Source organism: Triturus cristatus, chromosome 1_2 (assembly GCF_964204655.1).
Source record: "Triturus cristatus chromosome 1_2, aTriCri1.1, whole genome shotgun sequence".
In the NCBI taxonomy this organism is placed as follows: Eukaryota; Metazoa; Chordata; class Amphibia; order Caudata; family Salamandridae; genus Triturus; species Triturus cristatus.
In genome coordinates, this window is record NC_140580.1 from 468,208,794 (window position 1) to 468,232,444 (window position 23,651).

The 23,651-nt window shown below is 46.6% G+C and overlaps 1 protein-coding gene across 1 annotated transcript in view; it reads left to right on the plus strand.

Annotated features, from left to right (window-relative positions):
- Positions 1–23,651, plus strand: part of CFAP46 (cilia and flagella associated protein 46) — a 1,240,276-nt gene that overhangs the window by 770,911 nt on the left and 445,714 nt on the right. Inside the window, exon 40 of the mRNA XM_085606190.1 lies at positions 22,681–22,863. Coding sequence (XP_085462316.1) covers positions 22,681–22,863 — 183 coding nt within the window. The remainder of the gene's footprint in view (positions 1–22,680; positions 22,864–23,651) is intronic.

The following is a 23,651-nucleotide window of genomic DNA, read 5'->3' on the forward strand; positions in this document are numbered from 1 at the left end:
GAAGGGCTGCCCCACCACATTCCATCCAGAGCCACAGGCCTGAGCAAGTTACCCAGCCTCTGCGCGGCCGGGGCCGTGGGGTCCAGCGGCGTGAGTCAGGGGCCAGCAGGCGGACCAATCCACCAGCAACTCCTTCCTAGTTCGACTTTTCAGAGCCACCATTTGCCAGTGGGCGGTAGGATTCGCCATCACCTCCCCCACTGGCACAACATCACGTTGGACAGGTGGGTTTTGCAGATAGTCCGAAGGGGCTACTCCCTCCCCTTCGAGACTGCCCCTCCCTCCATGCCACCTGTTTTCCATCGTATGTCATAGGATCACTTGGCTCTTCTCCGTCAGGAAGTTGCGGCTCTCTTGGCCAAAGGAGCCCTTGAGCGAGTCTCTGTGCCAGAAGTATTTCGTGGTTGTTATTTCCACTACTTCCTGGTGCCCAAGAAGGACAAAGGCCTGCGTCCTATCTTGGATCTCAGGGAAGGAGAAGTTCAAAATGTTGACATTGGCTCAGGTCCTGTCTGCCCTCGACCACGGAGACTGGATGGTAGCTTTGGACTTGCAGGACGTCTATTTTCACGTCCCCATCCTGCCTACCCATCGGCATTACCTACGGTTCATGGTAGGCCACGAGCATTTTAAGTTTATCGTGCTCCCATTTGGCCTTACTAGCGCCCCTCGGGTGTTCACGAAAATGATGGCGGTGGTCGCAGCTCATCTGCGCATGATCAGGGTTTCTAGTCTTCACCTATCTCGACGACTGGCTGTTGAAGGCATATTCGCCCCAGACTCATCTCCCACCTCCAGACTACGGCGGCCCACCTGCATTTGCTGTGGTTCACTATCAACGTGCCAAAGTCACGCCTGATTTCCTCTCAGAAGCTCCTTTTCATCGGGGCGGTTCTGGACACAGCGCAATTTTGGGCTTATCAATCTGAGCAGCGAGTCTGGGATATTCGGGCTATGATTCTGATCTTTCCGCCTCTATCCCAGGTTTTGGTCAGAATGACCCTGGGGCTGCTGGGCCTCATGGCCTCCTGCATCCTGCTGGTGGATCATGCCAGGTGGTATATGCGGGCTCTACAGTAGCACCTGAAGCTCCAGTGAGCACAGTGTCAGGAGAATCTTTCCGATTGTGTCCTGATCTCAGAGGGCACTGCATACCAATTGCAGTGGTGGCTAATGAACCAAGATTGGGTCAACAGCAGATCCCTCTCCCTCCCCCAACCAGAGTTCACAGTGGTGACAGATGCATCCCTTCTGGGGTGGTGCAGCCACATGGGGGAGGCAGAGATCAAAGGCCTCTGATCTCCGGCGGAGGTCGGGCTCCACATCAACCTTCTGGAGCACCGGGCGATTCGTCTTGTTCTGAAGGCATTTCTTCCTTCTGTCAAAGGAATAGTAGTGCAGGTGTTCACACACAACACCAGCGCCATGTGGTATTGCAACAAACAGGGCAGGGTGGGGTCTTGGACCCTCTGTCAGGAGGCCCTTCATCTCTGGAAGTGGCTGGAACATCAGGGCATGTCCTTGGTGGTTCAACACCTGGCAGGTTCCCTGAAGAAACCCAAGGCGGACCCAAGCGAACTGAAAAACTTCCGGCCCATCTCCCTGCTTCCGTTCCCAGCTAAGGTCATTGAGAAGATAGTCAACATCCAGCTCACCCGCTACCTCGAAGACAACAGCTTCCTGGACCCCTCCCAGTCAGGTTTCCGCAGCAACCACAGCACCGAGACCGCCCTCATCGCCGCCACAGACGACATCAGGATCCTACTGGACAACGGCGAGATGGCTGCCCTCATCCTCCTGGACCTCTCCACCGCCTTCGACATCGTCTGCCACCGCACACTACGCACACCGCACCGCACCGCTCCGCACACTTCCTCTCCGGCAGAACCCAGAGAGTCCGCCTCCCACCGTTCCATTCCAAAGCCTCCGAGATCATCTGCGGCGTCCCGCAGGGATCCTCCCTCAGCCCAACGCTGTTCAACGTCTACATGGCGCCTCTCACACGCATTGTCCGACATCACGACCTCAACATAATCTCCTACGCCGACGACACGCAACTGATCCTCTCCCTCTCCAAGGACCCCCTCACTGCCAAATCCAACCTCCACTAGGGAATGAAAGCCGTCGCCGACTGGATGGAGGATAGCCGCCTTAAACTGAACACAGACAAGATAGAGATCCTCATCCTCGGGCCCAACCCCTCAGCTTGGGACGACTCCTGGTGGCCCGCATTACTGGGGACACAACCCCCACACCCACCAACCACGCACGCAACCTGAGAGTCATCCTCGACTCGAAACTCACCATGACCAAACAAGTCAACGCTGTCTCCTCCTCCTGCTTCAACACCCTCCGTATGCTGCACAAAATCTACAGATGGATCCCGACAGACACAAGGAAAACAGTCACCCAGGCCCTAGTCAGCAGCAGACTCGACCACAGAAATGCCCTCTACGCCGGAGCTCCGACCAAGCTCATCAACAGACTGCAAAGAATCCAGAATGCCTCTGCACGCCTGATCCTCGACGTACCACGCTGTGACCACATCACCCCCCACCTGAGGAACCTGCACTCGCTCCCTGTCGACAAAAGAATCTCCTTCAAGCTCCTGATCCACGCACACAAGGCACTCCACAAGACCGGCCCAGCCTATCTCAACAGTCGACCCTACTTCTACGTACCCAACAGGAAACTCCGCTCCGCAGACCTCTCCCTGGCTACCATCCCACGCATCCGTAGAACCACAGCCGGAGGCAAATCCTTCTCCCACCGTGCCACCAAGACCTGGAACACCCTCCCCCTCATCCTACGACAAACCAAACACCTTCTAACCTTCAGGAGACCACTCAAGACTTGGCTGTTCGACCAGTAGCAACAACACCCCCTTCCTCCCCACCCTTCAGTGCCTTAAAGCCCTTGCGGGTATGTATGTATGTATGTATGTATGTATGTATGTATGTATGTTTTATATAGAGCTCGACTTACCCTTGGGCATCTCGGCGCTTGCATTGGGAACCCATCCTGGTTTTTCCCTGTGAGATAACCCATACTGGGTATCCCCAAGGTGAAAGCCAGGCATCCCGCCGCAGGGGGGCCGTTGTGGAGATTAAGCAAGCTTGTTGCCCAGAGCTGCATAGTGTGAACTCGTGCTTAGAGTGGGCACCGAAGCGAGAATTATCGAGTCCGTGGACAATTGGGCACCAAACCCTGCCGCGTCGGGAATCGAACCCTGGTCCCGGGTCTGACCTCTGCTTCAGGGTATGCCTCCTCTAACCAGTGAGCTACACTTCTCCACAAGTAGTGAGCTTTACAAATTATCTGATTGATTGATTGATTGAATGCCAGGGTGGAGGAACTCAGCCACCGGTGCTTGATGGATCACAAATGGGGTCTTCACTCAGAGATGGTGCAATGTTTCTTTCAGCAGTGGGGAGAGCCTTGCTTAGATCTATTTGCCACCGAAGAGAACGCGCTATGTCAGCAGTTCTGAGCGTTGGAATTTCCAAGGCAGTACTCGCTAGGTGATACTTATTGTCACAAATGGAGTTGCGGTCTTTAATACGCCTTTACGCCTATACCACTTCTGCCCAGAGTGCTGAAGAAGTTCAAGAGCGACCGGGCCCAAGTCATTCTTGTGGCTCCGGACTGGGCACGAAGAGTCAGGTATCCCGAGTTCTTGAACATAACCATCGAAACTTGGATCAGACAGCCTCTTTGGGAGGATCTTCTGTCGCAGCAGCAGAGGATGGTCCTTCACCCAAACTTGTCTAGCCTCCACCTCCTTGTGTGGAGATTGAGTGGTGACAGTTGACAGCTTTTGACCTTCCTCCTGAAGTCTGTAACGTTATCTTGGCAGCCAGGCATCCCTCCACCAAAATGGTATACGCCTGTAGATGGAACAAATTTGTGGCATGGTGCACAGCAAAGGCTGTGGATCCCCTTTCTGCCCCTCTTTCAGAGGTTCTCTTCTTTATTCTTACTTTGGCCCAGTAGGGCTCTGCTATGGGCACTATTAAAGGCTGAATTCACACAAGGGGGCTAAGGGAGATTTAAGGACCAGCGTCAGCTACCTCCCCACTCTTAAATCATATCACAGAAAAAAGCCACGGGTCCGAAATGTTGAGAGAGGTCAAAATTAAAGCTTCATCCACTTAACCAAGTGTCATTCTTCATCATAGGGATGCCTCTTCGTGTGAGAGACCTAGTCTCTACGAGGGCTACAACACCCTCTCTATGAAGGAGGAGCACAGGGATGTTTTATTTGTGGTCCGGCGGATGTACTAAAACCCAATATCTGCTTGGTGTGTGTGTGATTTAAAACTGGCTACGGGGTTAGCTAAGCTTCAACTTTATTCCTCTACCCAGTGTTAGGATTACAAACAAATCAAACAGCTTGTAACACAGGCAACGCTGTTTCGGCATGGGGACCTGTTCAAGTGTTGCGGCCTTCTTCAGGGTCGGTTGATCAGCTACTGCGATTTAACTAAAGTGTGTTGTGTACACACATGTGAAGGAAAACGTGCACTAATGAACATTTGAAAAGGTGTTATGCTGAACCAGTGGGGTATCTGTTCAGTATGTTCACTGCATAACCTGTAAAAAGAGACAAGAAACAGCATATAATATGTACATACATATTTAGTGTAAGCAGGTTTAGTGGGCTAGGGGTCTAATTGATCCTCCCATGCAAAAGAACATTAGGCAACATTAAAACATTAGTCAAACTGTATTAGAGATGTATGACTCACCACTGTTGATTATAGAGTTGTCTACATCAGTCCTGGCATACTAGCCAATTGGTACGTGCGCCGAATCTATCAAAGAAGGTTTATTATGTGTTAAAAATGGGATGAAGAAAAAAGAAATAGAGATGTAGGTGGACTGCGATGGCACCACTAGGGGTGCAAGGAAGATAGTGTTATGGCTGTAAGTAAGATGTCTGATGGATAAACTGTCTCATGTTTCTAGTGTGGCTCCCAACCCCCAACCAAACAGTGAGGGTGGACAGAAAGGGTCACGCACCAGTGGTATGGAATGGTAGAAGGGCGTGACCCAATTGAGACCATCTTTCTGTCTCGGATGGATACCAGGGGGTGCCAACCTCCTGTAAGTTAAATGACTTTGCCTGAAACTGCAGAGATGCGGGCAGGTGCCTGGATTGAAGGTGTGGGGGTCTCAATACCTAAACGGGTGAGGCCAGCGCGGTGTGTGGCCCTGAGCCTGTTTAGTTAATCGGGCTTAACTAAAGGTAACGAGGCACAAAAGCGGGCTATTACCCACTATAGCGATAAAGAGGTACTGTGTGGAATAGGGGAGCAAGCGGCCTCCGTGGGTAGCGCGAGGGTTCTGAGTAAGGAGCCTGCTCTACAATGTGGGAGAGTAGCCAGTCCAGTGGCAGTTTGAACACCCTGCATAAGGGAGTCAAACGCGCTAGGTAGACATGCACCATGGAGCCGATTCACTCATTTGGACAGTGCTGGATAAACCTAATCTCAATTCAGTTACCCCTGGTGTGGCGACAAAGCTTCTCCGACTCGAGCAGAGGTGGGTGTACAGATTCGGCACCGCCAATGTGGGTCTCAAGGATGACATGCCCTGGTTGGCCCTCTCCTAAGCTCCACGTACCATCTTCTGGATAGCCATTTCGCCGTTCCTACTCTGTTTTCCATGTACTGCAAATATGGTTTTGTGCCCATGAGTTCAACACCATCTTGTTGTGGGCCAGCGCGATTACCCTTTCCCCACTCTCTGCCCCCTCATGACAACTCTACAGGTGGTGCACTCTTCCACACTCAGTCAGAATTTTCCTGCCCCAGCACACATCCTTGTTGACCTGAGACATCGCCCAGGGCAGACCCTTGTGCGGTCCTCCGTCACGCCCCCATCACACTCCGTTTCATCCTCACCCACGTCTGAAAGCGTTCTTTTGCTTTGAAGTCGATTAGATTCAACAGGCCCCCCACGTGTGATTCTTGTCTAGGCTATCTCTTTTCAGAGTTCGCTCTGACTTCATGATTACGGATGGTTCGTCTCTGAACCAATCATGGTTCACCATTGGCTGCATGGACTACATTTCCCAGGCACACTCCACCTCTGGCAGACTTCCGGTCGCCGGCAGCTTCACACCGGCTTCCAATATATTTAGCACCATTTAACGTGGGACTTTCCAGAGGCCAGTTCTCCAGTTCCACGGACGTGCGCCTCACTGGACCAGGTGCCTCACACTCGCGGTGAGTACCCGACTATTCTGCAAACAGCAATCTTTTTCAGCGCTACCTAGCGAATTTAACTCCCTTATGCAGGCTGTTGCACTGCTGTTCAAACTGCCCCTGGACCTGCTACTCTCCCACATTGTAGAGCAGGCCCCTGCACTGCCATCGTACTGAGACTTACTCAGACCCCTTGCGCTGCTTACAGAGGCCGCTTGCTCCCCTATTCCACACAGTACCCCTATATCCTATAGTGGGTAATCGCCCGCTTTTTTGCCTACTTACCTTTAGGTAAGCCCGATTAACTAAACGGGCTCAGGGCCACACACCGTGCTGGCCTCACCCATTTAGGTATTGAGAGACCCCACACCTTCAATACAGGCACCTGCCCCAATCTCTGTAGTTTCATGCAAATCCATTTAACTTACACAAGCTTGGCGCCCTCTGGTATCCATCCTAGACTGATGGATGGTCTCTATTGGGTCACGCCCTTCTACCATTCCTTACCACTGGTGCGTGACCCTTTCTGCCCACCCTTACTGTTTGGTTGAGGGTTTGGAGCCACTGTAGAAACATGAGAGGGTTTATCCATCAGACATCCTACTTACAGCCATAACACTGTCTTCCTTGCACCCCGAGTCGTACCATCGCGTTCCACCTACAACTCTATTTCTTTTTTCTTCATCCCATTTTTAACACATAATGAACCTTCTGTGATAGATTCGTTGCTCGTACCAATTGGCTAGTATGTCAGAACTGATGTAGAGAACTTTATAATCAACAGTGGTGAGTCATACATCTCTAATACATTTTGACTAATGTTTTAATGTTGTCTGATGTTCTTTTGCATAAGATGATCAATTAGACCCCTAGTCCACTAAACCTGCTTACACTAAATATGTATGTACATATTATATGCTGTTTCTTGTCTCTTATTGCAGGTTATGCAGTGAACATACTAAACAGATACCCCACTGGTTCAGTATAACACCTTTTCAAATTTTCATTATTGCACATTTTCCTTCACATGTGTGCACACAACACACTTTAGTTAAATCGCAGTAGCTGATCAATCGACCCTGAAGAAGGCTGCGACACTTGAACAGGTCCCCAGGCCGAAACATGTTGGCCATGTACTGACACAGACGCTCTTTATAACGTTACCTGTGTTACAAGCTGTTTGATTTGTTTTTAATCCTGACACTGGGTAACAGAATAAGGTTGCAGCTTAGCTAACCCCGTAGCTAGTTTTAAATCACGCACACTCCAGCACTGCACCATTTATTTTACCATACCAAGCTCACATAGGGTTTTAGTACATCCGCCGTACCACAAATAAAACATTCCTGTGCTCCTCCCTCGTTGAGAGGGGATTGTAGCTCGCATAGAGACTAGGTCTCTCACGCGAGGAGGCACCCCTGTGATGTAGCATGACACCTTTGGATTCCCCCCGACAGTTGGTTTAGGTGGACGAAGCTTTAATTTTGACCTTTCTCAACATTTCGGACCCGTGGCTTTTTTCACTCTTAAAGCCTACCTTTCGGCCATTTCAGCCTTTCTTTGCCTTCATGACCAGCCTTCCCTTTTCAAGTCCCCTATTGTAAATCGTTTGCTTAAGGGCATTACTCACCTTTTTCCTCCAATCCCTTTTGTAATGCCCCAGTGGAACTTGAACCTTGTTCTGACTTACCTTATGTGCGCTCCCTTCGAGCCGCTACATAATTGTCCTCTCAGACTCCTGACCTTGGAGACTGCTTTTCTGGTTGCCATCAACTCTGCTCGCAGGGTGAGTGAGCTTCAGGCCCTTTCCTCTAAACCTCCTTTCCTTGCTGTTCAACCGGACAAAGTTGTCCTTCGAACTAGACCTTCTTTTCTTCTCAAAGTGGTTACCTCTTTCCACATAGGACAGACCATAGATACTGCAAAGTCAGTCCGGCAATCACAATGCCAACGACAAACGTGGAGTCGACTGACGCCACCTACCCACGCGCAGGGGTACTGCTGAGGAAACAATTCTCCGGATCCAGTTTGACGCCTGGGGGTAATTCTAAGTTAAAGAATCCATAACTAATATATGTCTCTTACAGATATATCATTACCGAAGGTAAGTAACTTGTTCTTCTAGGTCTCATTTTTGTTTAAACGATATACATAATAAGTATATTAAGAAGCATTTAGTTTTGTCTGTTTTTCAAGGAATTCTTGTAGTTCAATACATAGACTGGTTTTGATAAATTCTCAATAAATAAGGAATGGGACAAGAAAGAAAAAGGAGGAAATAATGCTTGGATTGATTACTGGTGGTCTTCATTACTCCTAGTCGTAGTCATCCGTGTCAGAGTCCTACGTTCTCACTCTCCTTCCCAAAGGGCTGAGGCATAACACTACAGTTTACCCTCCCCCCTGTTTTTTGATAATATGTTTATGTTTCTTAGCTTTGTTTTTACAGAAAGTTGCTAGTATGGGTTTATGTATGTTTTCCATCATGAGGAAGAAGCCTGTGTTAGAGACAACCTTATAGTAAATATTAAGTACAGGATGCAGCAAAGCCTCATTAAATAAGGACTGTGACAAGGAAGGCTAGAAGTCGGAATGAGGACTATCAATAATTAAACCAAGCACTATGCTTACTGGTTTCTCAAGGTACTCTTCTCCAATTTCTCTACCCATGTTGCATTCTTCCCCTCCCACTGGCTGCTGTTTTGTCCCAGTGTAGAGCAACCAAACAAAACTTGGAGAGCACTAGGTGAACGGCACACTCATGTTAGCTTTTCTCTCGCTCCTTGTATGCTGTCATATCAGCCCCCTCCTCTTCTCAGCGTGCTTCATTTCCTCTCCATGATGCTCTGTTCCTTTTCTTTGTTGCCTTGTAACTTCTCAGTGCATGGTGCTCTGTCCCTTCTCTGTGGTGTGCTGTCTTTTCTCTGTGGTGTGCTGTTCCTTCTCTGCGGTGGGCTCTCCCTTCTCTGTGGTGGGCTCTCCCTTCTCAGTGGATAGTGCTCTGTCTCTTCTGCATGGTGCACTGTTCCTTCTCTGTGGTGTGCTGTCCCTTCTCCATTGTGCTCCATGTGTTCTTAATGGTTCTCCATCAATGCCCATGCTTACTTAGTCTCCTCACTCTTTCCTTGTTATAAGTTGAACAGCTCCCTTCCTTTGCTGTAATCTTCTCATCACTTTTGTTTTTGACATTAAGGCAGACAGCAGCTTGCTGTTATTCCTAACCAAATGCTTGCATATGGCTATGGGAATCCTAACTCGCCACTGCCTTGGTTCCAAACACTCTTTCACCTTTTTGCCGGAGAACTTACTCTTGGTCTGCAGGAATAAATTGTAAGGAAGAGCTTAGACAACCAGGAAGCTGCTGCTGATCCCTGATGGCACACATGTAATCCTAGTCAGGTTGTTATGGTTATAATACCTCTGATTTGAATCTGTCTGGTGGGATTAGAGTCCGAAAATAGACACGTGTTAATCAGTGATTGCTGGAGTTGGTGAGCTACTCTGTGCTAAGCTGCTACTTATGCTGCTGACCACCCAATTGACAGACTTAGGCCTTGATTGCAAGTCTGGTGGTCCACGGGTGATCGAATTATTCACATATGGCTACTTCTAAGTCTGGTTTCAAGCCTTGCAGGGAGTGTGGCGGTCACATGTCGATGACTGATCCTCACGATGATTGCCTTTGGTGTTTGTCTTCCGACCACAGCGTCGAAAGGTGTCGCAGCTGCAGGAAAATGAATCCTAAAGCCTTAAAGGAACGTGAGGCAAAGCTCTTCATGGCTAAAGCAAAGAAGGAGAAGAGGGGCCGGAAACGTCTGAAGTCGTCGACTTCGTACACTTCAGAGTCAAAAAAACACAAGAAGTGGAAGATGAGGCATAGTTCTCAGCACTATTCTTCAAAGAACAAGGCATCGAGTTCGCCTTCATTGGCTCAGCGACTTTGGAGGAAAGACTTTGTGTCTCCATCACCTTCTCCTTCTCCACAGGCGACTCCGATTCACTCACCGGCTCCAAGGTCGCCGGCGTCGAAGGGCTCTTCGACGCCTAAAGGTAATGCGACGCCCAGGAGGTCTTCAACACCCAGGGAGTCGTCTCCTGTTCATGTGGCTTCGCCTGTGCGGGCACCGTCTCCACTGGCTCCGCAGCTTTCAGTTCAGCCTCAGATGGAACCTGTTCAGGAAGGTACGGATCCTTATCCTCCTTTTCCTGGCCCTGGAACGGATCCTACACATTTTTTAAATGCTATCTTTGCCAGGGCCTCCCATCCTACTGGTGCGCCTTCGGGCCCCGTGGGGTCATTGCCTTTAATTTGGTGTACCTCATCAAGACGCCCAGGCGCCATTCATGCCATTCATACCGACGACTCCGGCTTGGCATTTTCCGGCGCCGAGGTCTTCCACTCCGGTTCCTCGGACTCCATCTGTTGTCGAGTCGGCGCCTCCTCGGATTCGATCAGTGCCAAGGTTTGATGCTGAAGGTCCTCCATCGACGCCGATGCCGTCATCACTGGCGCCGCGTCTGGTGCCCCCGCCAATTCTGAAGCAGCACTCTAGGAGGGATGCACAGAGACTGCTTGAGGAGGAAGAATATAGACAAGAACAGGAGGAAGGAGAAATTGTCGACTCTGTTGACGAATTTGAACGCACACAGGAGGCCAGTGGGTTGGATACTTCCCTGGAATGGGAACTCTCATCAACAAAAGCTGGGATTTCACAGGATGTTGCTCCTTATCATGTTGTTGTAAGGAAAGCAGTCGAGTTGCTTGACCTGCAATTACCTTCAGCTGAGATAAAGTCTAACATTCTGACTGAGGTTCTTAATACGTCTTCTACAATATCTGAACCTCTTCTGTCCTTCAATGTGGCTTTGACAGAACCTATTTTAGAAGTTTGGCAAAGACCCTTGACTGGTCCAGCCGTTTCCAGGTCTATTGTGAGGAGGTACAAGCCAGCTCCTGGGTATCCTTCATTTCTGTCCACTCATCCATCACCTGAAAGCTTGGTGGTCCAAGCTTCTTGCTTGAAACAGTCTTCTGGTTCCTTCCCTACCATCCCAGGGGATAGGTATTCTAAAAAGATGGAGCAGGCGGCAAAGAAAGTGTTTTCATCTGCAAGTATGACATTGAAATCCACTAATGCTACCTGTTTACTTGGAAGATATAAAGCCAGTGTACAGTAAATCAGAACAAAGGGCACTGTTAGTCAAAAGAGCACAGGTCCACAGTTTCCATACAAACCGGTATGTTCAGGAAAAGAAAGTAGACCTCTATGAAACAATACCCAGTTGGTATTAAAAGCCCTCACTCGCCAACCTGGTTGGTGACATGCTTCATCATCGGGCTTCCACTGGGACGACCGAATGTCATCCCAGTGTGCTGCAACGCCAGGTTACTGCGGAGCGGGGTTCTTGTGTGGGGGTAGTGAATTTAAAATCTCCAATTGAGTCAAAAAATAAAACTTTAATAATTTTGCTAATTGGAAAGGAATAAAAGGGAGTGAGGGTCAAAAAAATAAAAGACCTGGTTCACTCCGCGGCGGTCAACATGTTTCTGCCTCTATGAGTGTTAATCGGGCATTCTTCAGGACCAGAGTGGAGGTGCGGAACCCCGGTGGTATGAACACTCTAAGGTTCACCCTACCGTGGGCTACTTGTGTGAAAATCAAAAACTTAATAGTGAAAACTCCGCCAGTGCGTTCCGAGATTTGACTAATAGTCACATTCGATATGATAACGAGCCGTTATCTAACACCGATACTTGAATATACCTAGGTGCACATTTCTTCACCTTTTTGCACCTGAGGTAGATCTAGTGGCACTCATTTGTCCTCTGAGCACGACTGTTCTTAACTCCTGAGTTGTAGAGCACGATTTTGCGACAAACACTGATAATTCTTTTTATGTTTTGTCTTTCTGTTTGTTTGTCATTTGTAATGTCAGAGTAAACTCGTTCCTCTCCCCTTAATAAGTAACAATTTCTGGCGGAGTTTTCACTATTAAGTTTTTGATTTTCACACAAGTAGCCCACGGTAGGGTGAACCTTAGAGTGTTCATACCACCGGGGTTCCGCACCTCCACTCTGGTCCTGAAGAATGCCCGATTAACACTCATAGAGGCAGAAACATGTTGACCGCCGCGGAGTGAACCAGGTCTTTTATTTTTTTGACCCTCACTCCCTTTTATTCCTTTCCAATTAGCAAAATTATTAAAGTTTTATTTTTTGACTCAATTGGAGATTTTAAATTCACTACCCCCACACAAGAACCCCGCTCCGCAGTAACCTGGCGTTGCAGCACACTGGGATGACATTCGGTCGTCCCAGTGGAAGCCCGATGATGAAGCATGTCACCAACCAGGTTGGCGAGTGAGGGCTTTTAATACCAACTGGGTATTGTTTCATAGAGGTCTACTTTCTTTTCCTGAACATACCGGTTTGTATGGAAACTGTGGACCTGTGCTCTTTTGACTAACAGTGCCCTTTGTTCTGATTTACTGTACACTGGCTTTGTTGATTTTGAATAATCTACTGAGGGGACTAGCCGTGTAGATCCCTTCCTCTCCTGTTGATTTTTTTGATACTTGGAAGATATATCCATGCTCTTATGGTCTCTGTAAAACAGCTGGCCCCAAAGCTACCTGAGGATGATCAGGTTAATTTCCTTGAGGAACTTTCTGACTCTCAGGCCGCTGCCCGTCAAGTTATACATTCAGGTTTGGATATGGCTGACTCCATGGCATGAGTAATGGGGTCTTCTGTAGCAACAAGAAGGCAAGCTTGGCTAAGATCATCAGGATTTTCTCATGATGTTCAGGCAACCTTGTTGGATTTCCCCATTGATGGTACGAGACTGTTTGGCACTAAGGCCGACTCTGCCTTACAATGCTTTAAAGATAGCAGAGCGACTGCAAGAGCTCTGGGCCTTCAAACGCAGTCTAGAGGATATGGCTACAAGCGGTATCGAGGATTTGGAAGGGCGGCTTCCTTTCGTGGCCGCCAGCAGCTTCAGCAGAGTCAACAACAGCAGAACCCTTTGCATAAATCGTACAGGGGTAAGAATAGAAGTCATTTTCGAGGAGCCACTAGGTAGCAGTCCTCCTCCTCGTACTCTTCTCCTCCCCCCACTGTTGGCGCCACAGGAAAGCTGCTCTAGATCCCCATCTTAGAGCATGTTGGTCCTGTAGGAGGTTGGGTGTCCCACTTTATACAAGATTGAAAATCGATTACTTCAGACCATTGGGTTTTGAATCCTGTAGAGAATGGGTACACCCTGCTTTTTTAGAGTTTCTTCCTCCTTACCCTCCTCGCTAGGGTTGGTGTTCAGAGGACCACTATCTGCTTTTGCAGCAGGAGGTTCTTACCTTTTGTCTTGCTTGCGCCTATCAGATAATACAGCTCTTACACGATGGCTCAACACCCGGCGAAGCAAAAGACTTAAACACAGCACCTTTAGAAAAGGTTTTTATTTTACAAAATGCAAGGACTCTCTCTCTTTTAGAATAAGGCATGGGGTTTTATTTTACACAATGCTCTCTAACAGCAAGGCTTTGCCAGATGCCAAATGCACAACATTAAAATACACAAAGATATATATATATATATATATATATATATATATATATATATATATATATATGTTTATTTGCAAGCAATAATAACACATTTGGTAAATATAACAGCTGAATAATACTGATAAATAAACAAGCTGCAAATAATATGAAATAAGACTCAAGCAAATATACTGGACGTCCTGCAAGAGATAAAAAAATATATATATATATATATATATATATATATATATATATATATATATATATATATTCACTGAAAAAACCATAGGTTTCACACATGTTATAGTTAGCGGAAATTTTACTGATAAAAAACCAATGAAATTCCCCCGTTATAGTTAGTGCAGGCAACTATAACTCACGCGACCGCAATCCTCTGCTGATGCTAATACTGTATTTAGACACTTATTTGCCCATGTCTTCTTCCATAAATTTTTAGCTATACATATATTACAAATATTTTTTTTTCATAAAGACACATATGTCATCAGCAGAAGATTGCGGTCGCGTGAGTTATAGTTGCCTGCACTAACTATAACGGGGGAATTTCATTGGTTTTTTATCAGTATAATTTCCGCTAACTATAACATGTGTGAAACCTATGGTTTTTTCAGTGAATTTGCAAGGTTTTTTAAATGCTAATTCCTAACTATAACGTGTGTGAAACCTATGGTTTTTTCAGTGAATTAGTACGGTTTTTTAAATGCTAAGTTACTTTACGCCATTCGTGGCGTGCGCGCCCACTTAACGCAGTTCGTTCCGTGCGCGCACGGTGCGCTTCGCGCACCGTGCGCCCACTTTACGCAGTTAGTGCCGTGCACGCACGGTGGGCATGCGGTGCGCTACGCGCACCGCGTGCCCACGTTACGCTAGATGGGCCATGTACGCACGATGCGCTTCGCGCACCGTGCGCACATGGAGGACATAGGATGCACTTCGTTTTGAAAGGTAATATTTTAATTTTTAACACATGTTAAAAGCCATGCACAAATGGTGCCCTTCGGGTACCATTTGCACACGGGGTGGGGAGAGTGTGGATAATTTTTTTTTTTTAATATTTTTTTACCGTACGCGTACGGTAAGCGTAATCGGCGAAATTAGCGAAAAAATAAAAATTCCGTTTTTGCCCTTGGGGGATCTTTGGGGACTCCCTCATCATGGCTAGGTGCTTTGGAGCTGTCCAAACAGCCCCTTTACATGTTTTTGTCCGTGGTTTTTTAATCCACACTCTCAGTGCGAGAGAGAAAATGGCGGCCGCCGCTTCCTGGTTTCGGCCGATTTGAATGTTTACTAAGATCTAAGAGCCAATCAGAATCGCGCTCGCGCACGCCACCGTACGCGTACGGTAAGCGCACCGTAAGCGCACCGTAAGCTGGCTCAGATATATATATTGATTTAAAGGCTATTTTCTCAGAATCTACTGAACAGATTTACACCAAACCTACAAAAGGCACTTCCTTGACCTGAGGACTACCTCTCTGCCAAATTTCTAGTAATTCTGTTCAGCCGTTCCGGCTGTAGCTGTGTCTAAAGGTCCTATGGAAAAATGCATGGGAAAAACGCGTTTTGGGACCCCCCTTTTATCTCAGCCCCCGCTTGACGAATCCCCCCGAGACTTTCAGGGTAGGAGCGGAGCGTAGCGCCCCACCTATTTTGAAAAATTCGCGAGGATTCGTCAACCGGCGCAAAAGTTATTCAAAATAGAATGTTGCGGATTTCCTATGGAAACGTGGTCCTAACTATAACTACCTACTGGCGACCGCCAGTAGGTAATATATATATATATATATATATATATATATATATATATATATATATATATACACATCAAATAAGTACTTTGGAGGTGCACCTTGACTCACTCATACATCACAAAGAAATACATCAAAGCCACTGGCCAAACATCACAATGGCAATAACCAAAACTCAATACTTCACCTGGTGCAAACACTGCATCTCACCCACTCCTGACTGGGTAAGTTAAACAGCCGTGGTTGAGAGCCTCAGCAACTAGAGTTCCACACTCCGAGGTAGACGCATCCGTCCCCACTCAGATTCCACGCTGCCGATTTCTGAGTCAAGAACCCTCAGTTTTATGATCTCAAAGCACACTAGAAGGTTCGGGAAAGACCTTCCCCCAGGCCAGAGGAATCTTACCAGAACTGACCAGGTTCCAAGCAAGCATTCCCATGACAGGAAGGAGTTCTCACGTCCCCTTCTCTAAATCTCGCATGTTCCAGCCTTTATCTTGACGAAACTCACAAAGCCTTCCGGGTAGATAAACAATCTCTCACAAAAACAAAAAGACCTTGAACGTAAATAACCCAAACAACTTGCAAGCGCTGCTGTGCATGCAGAAAAGCTGAAGCAAGGCAAAGTCAGGAAAATGGATGACATGAGGCCATGTCAAAGCCAATAGTAAGAACTTCATAATTCTCATCGATGTACAACACAATGCACAATTGTGCACAACTGCTTATAGATTCACATACTTCATCTCTCAATGTACAATACCGAGCACATGTGTGCATCACTGCTCACAACACTGCACTTTGAGACCAAAAGTACATTCCACACCTCTGTTCTTGGCAAGGCTGTCCTACTCCGTGACAGCTCCCCCTGAAAGACAGCAAGGTTACAAGAGAGAAACTTGTAAGAGAAGCAAGGCATACACAGGACCGTCGTACATTCAGGCTAGGAAAAAATAGCACACTACAGTCCATTAAAATAATGGTAGTCAAAGGTCATCACATGGTGTCAGACCACAAGAGTGCCTCTAACACTACACCTTGCTACAGAAAGGTGCGATAGAGGTGGTTCCAGAGCAGGAAAGGGGTCAGGGGTGCTGCTCCCGGTATTTCCTGATTCCCAAAAAGGACGGTCGATTGAGGCCGATCCTGGACCTCAAGATTTTGAATCTTTACCCCAGACAGGAAAAGTTCAAAATGTTGACCTTGGCTCAGGTTCTTCTCACGCTGCAACAGGAAGACTAGATGGTGTCCATCGATCTGCAGGATGCGTATTTTCATCTTCCCATCCTGAAGTCAAATCGGAAGTATCTCCGTTTCACGGTAGGATCGCAACACTACCAGTTTGCAATCCTTCCGTTCGGTCTGACTTCCGCGCCTCGAGTCTTTACAAAGGTGATGGCGGTGGTAGCTGCACATCTCAGAAGGTCAGGGGTTCCGGTTTTCCCCTATCTGGACGACTGGCTGTTGAAAGCCAAGTCTCCGGAGATGGTGTTGTGCCACTTGCAGGCAACAGCACAACTGTTGTTCAACTTGGGTTTCTGGATAAATGTACTCAAATCTCACCTGGTGCCTTCTCAACGCATCCTGTTTATAGGGGCAATACTGGAGACTACTGTGTGTCGGGCATTCCCACCTCTGCAGAGGATTCTGGACATTCAGGAGATGATTCCTTTGTTTCACGATGGAGCAGCTGTTCCAGTCCTGAAGGTTCTACATCTGCTCGGTCTGTTTGCTTCCTGCATACTGTTGGTCAGTCATGCACGCTGGCACATGAGGGCACTCCAGTGGTGCCTCAGCAGACAGTGGTATCAACACAACGGAGATCTTGTGGAGAAGGTCAGAATCTCCTGAGACGCTGCAGCGGAGCTGACTTGGTGGGGTGTGCAGGGCAACCTGTCTCAAGGAAAGCCCTTTCAGTTTCCTCTGCCAGTGGCCACAGTGATCACGGATGCCTCCTCTCTAGGGTGGGGTGCTCATCTGGGGATCTGGAGGTCAAAGGTCTTTGGTCTCCAGAGGAAAGGTTGCTTCACATCAACTTTCTGGAATTGCGGGAGATACATTTGGCACTAAAAGCTTTTCTTCCTTCCCTTCATGGTCAGTAAGTCCAGATCCTGACGGACAACACTACCGCGATGTGGTACATCAACAAACAGGGAGGTGTAGGGTTGTATCGCCTCTGTCGAGAGGCTCTGCGACTCTGGTCCTGGGCTCAGGGCCATCAGATTTGTGTGTTTGCAAATTATCTAGCCGTTGTGCTGAATGTTCGTGCGGACAGTCTCAGTCAGCATTACTCAGCCAATCACGAGTTGCGGCTTCTTCCGGAGGTGGTCCATCACACCAACGAGATGTGGGTCATCTCCTCGGTTGGCCCTGTTTGCCACTCACGAGAACGCTCACTGTCCTTTGTTCTGCAGTCTCCAGTATCTGATGCCGGGAACGCTGGGGGACTCATTTCAATTGGAGCGGAGTTCGCAACTCCTTTACGCATTTCCTCCCATACCCTTGATTCATCGGGTTCTGAGGAAGATTCACCAAGACTGGGCCCAAGTTATATTGATCGCTCCAGATTGGCCAAGAAGGGTGTGGTACACAGATCTACACTTCACCTTTCATCGCACCCTCCGCTCCATCTCCGTTTCAGGGCAGACCTCCTCTCGCAATCGCAGGGGAAGGTTTTACACCCCTACCTCCAGAGCCTGCACCTTCATGCCTGGAGATTGAACGGGGCAATCTGAGTTCGTTCTCTCTCCCTCTGGATGTGATGGATGTCATTTTATTATCCAGGAGGCACTCCACCAAATCTGTGTATTCTTCCAGGTGGTCCAAATTTATGAAATGGTGTGGAGAGAGGTCCATTGATCCTTTGAAGTCACGCTTGTCTGATTTGTTAAGTGTTTGCCTTTCCTTGGCCCAGCAAGGTTGTGCTGTGGCTACAGTTAAAGATTATTTATCAGCTTTTATTTGTTTGCCGGATCAGCCGTCTTTATTCAAATCTCTGGTTGTTATGAGGTTCATTAAGTGCCTTACAAATACGTTTCCTCCCACTCCTTTCATTATGCCTCAGTGGGATTTAAATCTTGTTCTTACTTTTTTAATGGGTTCTTCATTTGAGCCTCATCATAGTTGTCCTTTGAGGCTTCTCTCTTTTAAGACAGTTTTCTTGATCTTGCCAACCTCATCTCTGGTATTCAGAAACACTTGCTGAACAAAAAGAGCAATGCAAGCTGCTTGAACGCGCCTGGAGAAAATCCTATGACTCACAAGCCAAAATTAAATTCAGGTCTGCAACCAAAATGTATCATAAACTAATAAAAAAAAGCTAAGGCTAGATACTATACTGACATGATCCTGTCAAGTGCGAATCAATCTAAAACCATATTTTCTATGGTGAAAGACATGACTAAGCTACCAGAAGGCCCCAGTAATACGATTACCTCCAATGCTCACTGTAATGAGATTGCCACCTTCTTTATAAATAAAGTTAGGGATATTTATAAGTCCTTTTCCTCGACTGACGCAAGCCCCGATTATACCTTATTCGAGACCCTACAAGATCTTCCACATTCTCTCTGCACCCTCCCCCTATTTCAGCGGACCAGATGGATAGGCTGACCATAAAAATTAAATCTGGATCCCCTGAGGATCCTGTAAAACCCGAAATAGCACGACTTCATAAGGATCCCATTTTGCTAGAGGGTCAGAATCTGATCAATAAAACCCTGGACTCATCTACAATACCTAGATCTTGGAAGCATGCTAAGGTCGTCCCTCTATTAAAAAAACCCACTTTGGATCCCTCCAAGCCGGAAAATTTCCGACCGATATCCCTGCTACCTTATCTATCCAGGATAGCGGAATCTCATGTAAATTCCATTCTGATTAACTATCTAGAGGTCAATGGAATCTTAGACGACTACTTAAATGGTTTTCGGGCAAATCATAGTACAGAATCGGCCCTATTAGCCGTTACAGAACAACTGAGGGAGGTACAGGACCAAGGTGGTACAGCGGCACTGGTCCTGCTGGACCTGAATGCAGCATTCGACACGGTCTCCCATGAGATCCTCTTAAGAAGACTGTGGGAGATCGGGGTCCGAGATGGAGCCCTAGAGTGGTTCGTCTCATTTTTGACGGACCGCTCCTTCCAGGTCCATGCTCCTCCGTATAAATCAGGAAGGTTTCCGCTGTGTTGTGGCGTTCCCCAGGGGTCCGCACTTAGCCCCACTTTATTTAATGTGTATGTCCGCCCCCTGGCCATATTGGCCAGAGCTCGTAACATCAAATTAACATCTTATGCGGACGACACACAGTTTATCTTCTCCTTCTCCAGTGATACCAATGCTGACAAAATTAAATTCCAGGAAGATCTATCGGAAATTGCAAAGTGGATGACTGAAAATCATCTCCAGCTTAATTCATCCAAGACGGAGGTACTACTGGTTGGAAAGGAGATTCAAAAATGGGACGATCAGTGGTGGCCGCCCACATTGGGCCCTGCACCTACCCCTAAGAAGGAAGTTAAAAACTTGGGTATTATGGTCGATAACCGACTAGATTTAGATTCCCAGTCCAAAAAGGTGGCAGGCATGTGCTACGGCCGTCTACGGTCTTTGAGACCCATTTTGGGTTTTTTCGAACCCCAAGTCCGCCAGATGATCATTCAGGCCATGGTGCTGTCGAACATTGACTACTGCAATGTCCTTATGCTGGGCTCCAATCAATCTACGATTTACAGACTTCAAAGAGCTCAGAATGCGGCCGCACGTAGTCGGTTCGGTTTGCCAAAAAATTGTCACATCTCCCCCATCCTTCATCGTCTGCATTGGCTGCCTGCAAAGCAGCGCATTCAATTCAAGGCACTTTGCCTTATTCATAAAATTCTTCATTCCTCGGGCCCCAAAATTCTGCAAAACCTAAGTACTCATTATATACCAACTCGGGCTCTCCGTTCTGCAGATCTGTTTCTGGCCCACATTCCTAAGATTCGGAGCAGCAGAGCAGGAGGCCGATCCTTCAGATATTTGGCCCCGAAATTGTGGAACACAATCCCGCATGAAGCTCGTGTTATCACGAATCACTTGTCTTTCAGAAAGAGAATTAAGACTTGGCTATTTGCCACTCTCTAGGCCCGGTTCTCTGTGGTTTTCTTCCCCTGGCTTGGTTGTTGCGTATCTGGCTCGTCTGCAAGCGCTGGGACGCCCCGTTGCTGGGGTAGCCATGCGCTATATAAGCTACCCTAACATAACATAACATAACCTCCGCCAGGAGGGTAAGTAAGCTTCAGGCTGTTAGTGTTAAACCTCCATTCTTGACCATTCATGCAGACAAGTTGGTTCTTACAACCAGGGCTGCTTTCCTTCCTAAGGTGGTTACCTACCATCTATCCTCCCCTTCACCCTTCCACTTAGGAAGAGAGACTACATCGCTTGGACCCAAAGAGGGTGGTCAGTTTTTATCTGGACAGGACTAGAGAATTAAGGGTGGATGATCAGCTCTTCGTGGGCTACATTGGTCGGATGAAAGGAAGAGCTGTACACAAGCAAACACTTTCCAGATGGATCATCTTGTTTATCTGCTACTCTCTAGCCAAGAAGGACCCGCCTGAAGGTATCAGAGCTCATTCTACCAGAGCTAAGCCGCCTTCTTTTGCTTTGACTAGAGGTGTTCCTGTTGTTATTTGTAAGGCAGCAACTTGAGCCTCCCTCCACACCTTTGCAAAGCATTACTGATTAGATTCTAAGGTTAGGAGGGACGGCCATTTTGCTCGTTCTGTTCTGCAAGATTTTTTGGTCTAGTCAGGTGGACACCCTCCTCCGGGAGAGGTACGGCTTTGGGATTCTATTCAAAAGGTGAGGAATCCACAGGCAGATATATCCATCAGAAGAACAATTTACTTACCATCGGTAACGCTTTTCTGGTGGATACAGTATCTGCCTGTGGATTCCTCACTGTCCCACCTGCCTCCTCGTTATCCACCTGTTTCTACCAAAAATGCTTTAACTGTTTGACATGAATGTTTTTTATATGTCTTTTTCATGCTTATGCTTTAATAGTGCAAAATACTTTGGCTGTTGCCCTTTTTCCATGCTATTATTAGTTATGCTGTGTGTGCTTGCATTTTTAGATATATTTTGTATCCCTCCTCCTTCTCGTGGTCTGTGGCTGCCTTCTCCTTTGCGGCGGCTGCCGCTCCGCTCTCGTCCTCCACGGTCTGCTGCTGCTCCTCCGTCTTTGCCACAGAACGTGTTTTCTTGCTCCGCCGCCTTTTTCTGACTTTCTCCTTCCGGTTCGCGGCATTTGCTTCCAGACGGTAGGAGTATGCCCTCGTCGGAGCCCCCGGGGCCTCCTGACATCACCCATGCTGTCGCCGCCCTGTCACAGCCACATTCATGAGTAAAGTTCTACTATAATGCCAAGTTTGGTGAAATTCTGTTCAACTTTTTTTTCTGCATTTGAGAGCAAAGCATTCTATGAGAATTAAAATGAGGAATGTCAATTTTGAGACACTTGTTTTTCCTCCCTGCTGATGGATCTGTATGAAACTTGACCATGCAAAACCAAACCGGAGGAACATTTTAATGGAAAGTTTCATGCAGATTCAAACGGTGCTAAAGTTACAAAGAAAAAAAAAATGTTTCTGTGAAAACACTGCCCTGACCATAAATCGGCATTGACTATCACCATATATTCACTTGTCTGTGTTTTGTTAGAGTTGAACATTTGGCAGTGAATCCTGGAGAGTGAAAACTTTTTTTAATTAAAGTTATACATTTTTCCAAAATAATGTTAAGTATTATATTTTTATGATCTACATTGTATATTGGAATGATCATCGTTTTTTTAATATAGCCAAATATTTTGCCAGTGAAAGATTAAAATTCTATCATTGTTTGCTGAGCCTAGATTGTAAGTTTAAGATTATATTTAGAATGTTAGGAGCTGACAGAATATATTACAGCACTCCAAATAGGGCAACATGGCATGTTAATTATCCAAAACTGACATTTGTTATGATTTGCACTATGAGCTCGATTGTGACCAAACCAACATTAGAAAAATGCTCAAACCACTTTGCTTGTTTTTGTATTTAATGGTAAGTCTTCTTGCTGTATTGTTGTAATGTTGTACAAAAAGGTACTTTTTGTTTATTTTCTTAGGAAAATACAAATTCAGACAGAGTCTGGCCAAGAGTTATGTGCCCTGAATGCCACATCATCTCAGGGAGCTGTAATGCTGCTAGAAGCATGTGATAAAATGAGCCAAATTGAAAAAGACTTGCTTGAATATGGTTACAAGGAAAATAGTGCTCAAATCAGTATGCAACATGCAAATGCACAAAGGTATGTTTTTTTAATCCATGAAATCTCCATTATTCTTGTAAAACACAATTTTCTTCTAATATTTCTTTATATTTTGCCTTTTAGAAAAAAATATTTTTCACTCCTCCAAAACCTATATTTCATATGTATTACATAGCACAAAAACAGAGAATAAGAAAATCCAAATCCAGGCAGAAGTTTTCAATGAGCGTATTACTCATGCCGATCAAGGTGTAAATATTATTGTTAGAGTGTGAGGCAAACCAGACAACTACCTAAGTGTCACTTCTTTTCTAAGAATTGTAAATTGGTTATCATGGCATCAAATGTTACTATTCTAGTTAACCTAGTTAATATCCATATAAGGTGTCAGAACATAACATTTCCTCTGCTGTGATTTAGAGCATTAGCTTGCTCCATAAAAAATAGCTTCCCTGAAAAGAGCTCTGGAGTATAGACTAAAAAAAACTTCACATCCTTGTTGGAAATTGGGTTACGGGGCGAGGGTGGTGGAACCCAACTCAAGCAGCAACCACAATCTCTGTCAGGGTAAAACACAAACGAACCCTCAAATTAACCTGTGCTTAACGCTCTCTGATAGTTTGGCACTAAAGCAGTCAGGCTTAACTTAGAGGCAATGTGTAAAGTATTCATGCAGCACTTCAGAAAGAGATGAAGTGAAAATACAACAGAAGAAAAATCCCATACCAATTAAAAAAATAAGAGCAAAATGTAATACATTGTTTGATACAAAACCTGCGAAAATCCAATCTATAGAACCGTATGTATGGAATTTTAAAGATTTAAGG